A 6,718-nucleotide genomic window follows, 5' to 3' on the forward strand; every position below is an offset into this window, starting at 1 on the left:
CAGAGAAAGAAAAGGGAGGTCTGCATTAGAGAAAATTGGTTTTATTGTAAACAAAGTATAAAGTACAACATAAGAAATGTGCAAATCTTTAAAGTAGTCACAAAAAGCAGATCTAATACACTATTTTCAAATAGTTCACTTTCTGATGCGTGTCTCCAACATAATATGATAAAATAGAAATAGTGAAAGTTGATGCATTATTTGTCAAAAAAGCTACAGTTTAAATTCTAGGCTGGTCTTTACTGCTTCACTTTGCTTTTCGAATCACAACTTTCTAGCTTTATACAATACATAATATACCTATTTCGTTTTCCATATAAACCATCTTTCAAAGAATAACATGATCGAGAAGCATAAGATTCTTGGTTTTCTTCCTCAATCAACCCACGTAGTTTACAGTTACATTTTTTCTCTTAAAAGTGCACTGTAGCCACTTATGAAAAACACAGTGGTACACAGCTGTGAGAAGGTACAAAGGAAACCATAAGCAACACAAAAGCAGAAGCATCGTGCAATGCCCAGGTACAACCAATTTTAATCATCACAAAGCTTACCAAAGAACCTGGGAAAATACTACAAAGCTCATGAGGATTCAGAAATGTTCCCACCCTCCAGCTGCCCACATGGTGCCCCTGAGTGTCCCTTCCAAGTCCCCTGGACAGCAGTACAGAGTGTCCTTTCCAAGCCCCCCCAGACAGCAGTATAAAGCTGGGTGTGTTAAACACCCCATGCAGGAGGACAGGCCTAAGATCTTCAGCAATCTGGCACCAAATCATCACTGATGTTTGGGCCAGAAAAGGGATAGGAGGAAGATTCCTATCACAAATGGGTGGCAGAAGTAAAACTGATTTAGATTATTTTGTGCAGGTGCATTCTGGGCTTTCAAGCCTGTGCCTGTGCATTGCTGTCTTCCTAGTCTGTACTGTACTGAAGATCAACAACTGAACGTTAACATTGGGGTTGGTCTCAAGCACCAGCCGCAAACTTTCAGTAACACTCACATGTGACTCATCTGGAGTATATATAAATAATCTGCAAAATTCAAAACTGGCACAATGTCTGCTGCTCGCTCTAGAACCTTCCCTTTCTCTCTCTCTCCTCCCTTACCAGTGCAAAAGACACCCGCTATTCCAGTCAGCCACCAGTTCTCCCAGCAACATGCTTTGTGACCAAGCACAGGCTGCCTTCGCCTCTCTGCTGCACCGCCACCGGCAGCCAGCGCGGGACAACCACGGACCGGGAGCAAAAGCCTTTTTTCAGCTGGCATACCCCAGCAACAACAGTTAATTCCACCACCTCTGGAGTAAGTCCTTTCACTGCATGGTGGCAGACAGAGGTGGCACAGCAATGCTGTTTAACTTGCTCACTTCCATTTGCCAGTTTGGTAACTTCTTAGCTGACAAGTGGCGACGCGCGTGCTTCGTTAAGTGGTCGCTCCTCATGAAGCGCCGCTCGCACATCGGGCAGGCAAACTTCTTCTCCCCAGTGTGTGTTCTGCGGTGGCGAGACAGTTCATCAGACCGTGCAAACCTCCTCTCACAGCCCTTCCAGCTACAACTAAATGGCTTTTCTCCTAAAAAGAAAAAAAAATAATTAAATAATAACCATGAGTACTAAGGGAGCAACAAACACTACTGCTTTGACTGGTAGGATTTGGTGCTTTTTTTAAGAAAAGTTGCTATTACAACAGCTGAGCTGATAATATGCATAAATATTCACTATACGAATATAGTGATGAATAAATGAATATATGAAATGTGAAAAAATACTTATATATTAGTATTTAATCATGTAGACTCACTACCATGAAGACTAGTACGAAGGGTTAACAATTCTCTGGAACCAAATAATCAGAGATGCTCTTTATGTCTCAAGACATCTGATTTGAACTCTCAGCTCCAAATTATGACAATTTAATATGCCCCAAACTACCCCTGAAATGCAAACTATAATAATGTTTTCTGTAACAGAGCTCTGGTAGTGCACTGTGAGCCTATGTGGAACTATATGTGACTTTTGCTAACCCAGTAAGAGCTGAGGCATGAAGAAGTTACCCTAAAGTAAGTTCAGAGTGGACCCTTACATTCTCTCATAAAATAAACTCTTAAAAGTTTACCCACTTTGGACAAAGGCATTCTTGAGAAGCCTAATAAGGTGTCTTCAGCTCTGGAAAAGGATACCCTAACACAGGGCAAAGCCTTCCTTCCACACCCATAAGAAGCATTACCAATTGCCTTCTGACATGAAGCAAGTCCAGCAGAAACAAACTGCTGAGTCAACTTCCCCTCCAGGCGATTTCCTGTCAGGTTAGGCACCATTACAATGCACACTGGCAAAAAAAGTATTGTATTGCTGCCCCACAATTTGTTCCATGAACAAATCAGTAATGACTACAACCTGGACAAGTTCTGTATACAGCTGCAATATTCTACATTCAATTTTAACATCCAGCAACAGTGACCAACCTGTGTGTGTTCTGACGTGAGCTTTCAGATGGGAGCTCTTGAAGTATGTTTTCCCACATCCTGGGTAGCTGCATACGTGACTTCTTATTCTTGAAGAATCAACCACAGGAGTGGGTTTTGCTGCAGAAGGTACAAAGCCGGGAGCAGGGGCAATGGGAGAGAGTCTCGTGCCGTTTGGACTAATAATGGGAGCCTTTGTGCTCTGCACAACTGGCTGGGGCACAACAAACATAACAGCACCTTTGGGAACTTGGGTGCCCATGAAGACCATGGGCTGGCAGAGAGCTGGCGGCTGGCTTGGGGTGGTGTTGGGTACCACGGCTGTCACCACGTTGTTGTTTGCAGGCAGAGGAACCATCTGGCAAATCACTGGCACAGGGGGGGCTCCACTGCCTTGGGCAGGGCATGGTGGTGCCACCCCCACTGACTGCTGCGCCGACTCAGGGAGAAACTGATGTCTGCTGATTGAGGGCTTTGTCAAGGGCACCAGACCGACAGCTGGTTCTGTGGATTTTCCTTCTGCCACCAGCAGTTCATTGCTCTCATCACTGGCTCTGCCCGGCGCCACGGCGGAACACCCTGACTGCTCTGCCTCGGCATTTTGTTTACTGTTTGTTTCCCTTGAGACGCCATCCTGGTATTTCAGCACGCTGGCTGCTCTCACCGGGCAGGTTTTCCGATTGCAAAGCTGAGCATCAGCCGTGTGGCGGATCACACTCGTTGCCTGAGCTTTCAGAGGCCCCGTGGCTGGAGGCTTCTCTGGCTCTCTCTGAAAGGCAGCCAGAGGAGGCTTGGCAGCCTCAGCTGGAGACCTGCTGAGTGCTGGGGTGGGCATGGGAGCCCCGGAATGGACCCCAGGATGGACCACCTCAAAGTCAGAAGGGCTGTAGGGGGGTGTCAGGCACTGTGTGGGGAGAGAGACACAGTAAGCAGGGGGCATGTCTCCAGTGTATCACCACATGGGGGGTATGTTTTGGGGGTGATACATGGGAGCATTTATCACCATACTAATAGTTAAAAACATGCACACACAAGTACAAATTCAGTGACTTACAAATGCTGGTATCGCACTGAAGTCTGCTGCTCCAGGAAGCAAAGCCTCATCGCTCTCTTCTGACAAATCAGATGCTGGAGTTATAGGTCTCATTTCTGCATGTTTTTTGAAGTCTGATTTCCAGTTGCAACTCATAGAAATCAGGGCCTCTACAGCCTCGTAATCACTTTTTTGAGGAGTATTGTTCCAGAAATACCTAGTATCTCTCTGTTTCTCAGTCATCATCTCCATTTCTTACTCTTGTTTCAGCTAGGGAAAAAAAAAAAAAAAAAAAGAAAATTTGAAACCAGATACTAAGTTGGAATAGATTGCAGGTTAGTTAGAAGAAGGCATTATAAAAACCAAACGAAGCAACCCATGTCAGTTACAAGTACTTGGTCATTTGGGGGATATGCCTGAATTTTCCTGCCCTCTTTCTTATTTATATAAGGTTTCAATGAAGTTGTTGGTGGGGAAATCTGGCCATCTGGTAAAGATTATTTATTTGCTGGAGACAAAAGAACTCCATGCAAATCTTAAGCAACAATTTAAGTTATTCCATATTGCAAGTGTTGTGTCTGAATGCTTAACAAAAAACCTCACCCAAAAATATCCAAAACTTCCTCCCTCATCCCACCCTCTTTCCATTCTTGCTTTAAACACAGCCCTTAGTATTGTGCTTATTTTGACACGTGAGAAAGGACCGTATTGAGATTGAAGCATATTTTCTTCAAAGGGTATTAGCTATGCTCCGGAAAACCATCAAAAGGTCTTTCTCACACAGGCTTTTCTCACACAGGAGAGAAAAGTCACCAACTTGGAGAACTGAAATATAAACATCTGAACAGCCACCTTTCGGAATCAACCCACGCAAGAAAGCCTCCTAGACTTCATTTGCCAGGATTATCCATTAAAAAAAGCTATACGATTCTGGGGGATGGTGCCCGCCGGCGCTGACGAACCACATCCCCGCCCCCCCAGATGAGACGACGTGGGTGGAAAAGCCTCCGTTCGGGAAGCCGCATCTCCAGGCTGGGAGACACGGCCGAGACGCATGTTTTCAAAGAGAACCGCACCCCCGCGGGGCGGTGGGGCAGCCCCGGCCCAGCTGTCACCAGCAGCCCCCGCAGGGCCGCCACGTGGGGCGGAGCGGGAATAGGGACGGGCATGGAGACGGGGATGGAGACGGAGACAGGGACGTGGATGGGGATGAGGACGGGGATGCGGGGGAGGGGCGCAGGCTCCGGTCTCTCTCCCCGTCGCTTGGTCGCGCACCACCCTCACCTCAGCGCCCCCCTTCCCCTCACCCCCGGCTCTCCCCGCTGCCCGCACCGCCCCCGCCCTCCTCCTATTGGCTCCTCGTGCCGTGCCGCGCCGCGCCCATTGGCCGAGGCCGATCGAGGCGCGGCCGGGGGCGGAGGCATGTGAACAAAGCGTGATCAGCGCCTGCTCGGCGGGCCGGGTGCTGCCGCGCGCCGACCTTTCACCCAGTTCTGTGCGCTGCCGCCCCCGCCCTCAGGCAGCCGGCAGGAAGGGAGGGACGGAGCTCCCACAGCCCGGGCAGGGCCGCACCGCCTCCCGGGGCCACGCGGGCGGGGGAACGCCCGGCCGGAGAAGCCGGCTCGCCCTCGCCTGGCAGCGGGCGGGGGCCGGGCGAGGGTCAGCGCCGCCACACCCGGCGCCTTCTGTCGTGGGGAAAGCGAAGCGGCGACCCCGCGGGGAGCGGGTTGGAGGCTGGCTCTCCCCTACTTCCCAGCCCCCGCACCGCCCACCCAGGTCCCCGCCTGACCCCGCCGCGCCGGCATCCCCGCCGCTCCCTCCTCCCTCTCGCTGTTGCCTGGCACATGCAGCCGCGGAGCTCCTGCCGTCGCCGCTCCCCCTCGCTGGGCACGCCCGGACATGCAGGCACCGGGGCTGCACGTCGCCAGCCTGGCGGTGCCAACAGGTTCCCGGCAACTCCTCTCCCTCCCCGCCTCCCGCGGCTTTCTTCTCCCGCCCGCTCCACAGGCTGTGTCCATGGGGCTCCCCCGTTTCTTCTCACCCCTCAGACCACCCAGTAGCTCCGGTCCTTCCGGCGCGGCTCACCCCAACAGCCGCCGCCTCAGCCCGATCCCGCGCCCGTGGCGCTGTCTGCGGTCCCTCCTCTCTCCCGCACCGTCAGCCGTCTCTGCAGGTCCCCTCGGGGTCCCCCTGTCGCGCTATTCCCGGGGACTCCCTCCCACCTCGGGACACCCTGAGGTGCCCCCAGCCCGGGGGTGCCCCGGTTGCCCCCCTCCCTGTGGCGGGGCCCGCCGGGCAGTGCCGGTCACTCACCGCAGCCGCTGGCGGGAGCCGAGGTGCCCGGAGCTCTTGCCGCCGCCGCTCTCCGCTCGCTGCCGTTATTTTCCTCTTTTTGTTCGCCGCTCCCCATTCAGGTGGCGGCTCCCCTGGCCCCGCGCGCGGAGGGGGGGTGGGCGGGGCTCCCGGCCTCCTCCGACCAATCGCCGACAAAGGTGTGTGAGGCGGCGGCCAATGAGCGGCTGGCACCCGCGCGTGATCGGCGGCTGCCCCGCGGCGTGGCCGGTGTGTCAGCGCGGCGTGTGCGCGGCGCGCGGTGAGTCCCCGCCGCCGGCTGAGTCAGTGCCGCCCCCGCCCCCTTCCCCCCCGGCCTGCACCCCGCTCCTCCCCCCCCCACCTCCCCCGCCACCGGGTGGGAGCGGCGGGGGCGGACCGGCGCTTCCTCGCGCATGAGGTCACGGGCTGCCGGGGGGGACGGAGAGGCGGGGGCGGGGGCAACCTTCCCGGCGCTGCCCCGGCCCTGGGGTGAAGCAGGGCGGGGAGCGGCCCGGCGGCTCCAGGCTCCGTGGGCTCACACACACACCCACACCCCTCCCCGGTAGCTGAGCGGCGGGGTACCCGGCAGAGTACCCGCGGATGTGTCCTGGCGGCACTGCCGGGTGCACGCAGCCGTCTCTGGGCGGGAAAGGGGCTTGAGGGGGGGGGTTGGCCGCTGCCACGCGTCGGGGTGTCTCCAGGTTTGCAGCCGCCCGGGGTGTCCCGGGAAGGGCGGGCAGGGCCCCGGTCTGCTCTCGAGCTCTGTCGCGTCCAGGAGCTCCGAGGGGAACCCCAGCCCCGCGGAGCCTGCGGGCAGGGCGGCTTCGTAAGCCGGAGAGCGTGGCGGCTCGGTGGTGTCCGGCCATGAACCATCCCGCCTGAGGGGGCCCCCCTGCTCGCAGCCCCG

The 6,718-nt window shown here is 54.9% G+C and overlaps 1 protein-coding gene across 1 annotated transcript; it reads right to left on the bottom strand.

The window, feature by feature from the left end:
* Positions 1 to 404: 404 nt before the first annotated feature.
* On the bottom strand, positions 405 to 5,945 carry KLF10 (Kruppel like factor 10). Its single transcript, XM_030445888.1, has 4 exons — positions 5,812 to 5,945; positions 3,520 to 3,768; positions 2,466 to 3,369; positions 405 to 1,573 (listed from the first exon to the last, which is right to left on the bottom strand). Exons 2-4 carry the CDS (start codon positions 3,748 to 3,750, stop codon positions 1,314 to 1,316), a joined length of 1,395 nt encoding a protein of 464 aa, XP_030301748.1. The 5' UTR covers positions 3,751 to 3,768; positions 5,812 to 5,945; the 3' UTR covers positions 405 to 1,313.
* Positions 5,946 to 6,718: the final 773 nt, after the last annotated feature.

Source organism: Calypte anna, chromosome 2 (assembly GCF_003957555.1).
Source record: "Calypte anna isolate BGI_N300 chromosome 2, bCalAnn1_v1.p, whole genome shotgun sequence".
Taxonomy (NCBI): domain Eukaryota; kingdom Metazoa; phylum Chordata; class Aves; order Apodiformes; family Trochilidae; genus Calypte; species Calypte anna.

What these genes read in the sequence shown, in the direction of transcription:
- KLF10 (XM_030445888.1), bottom strand. Translation starts at nt 3,750, where the DNA reads ATGGAGATGATGACTGAGAAACAGAGAGATACTAGGTATTTCTGGAAC. An exon ending in TCAGTGCGATACCAGCATTT is followed by an intron (nt 3,370 to 3,519) that starts GTAAGTCACTGA and finishes CTCCCCACACAG; the next exon opens with TGCCTGACACCCCCCTACAG. An exon ending in TCACGTCAGAACACACACAG is followed by an intron (nt 1,574 to 2,465) that starts GTTGGTCACTGT and finishes TTTTCTTTTTAG; the next exon opens with GAGAAAAGCCATTTAGTTGT.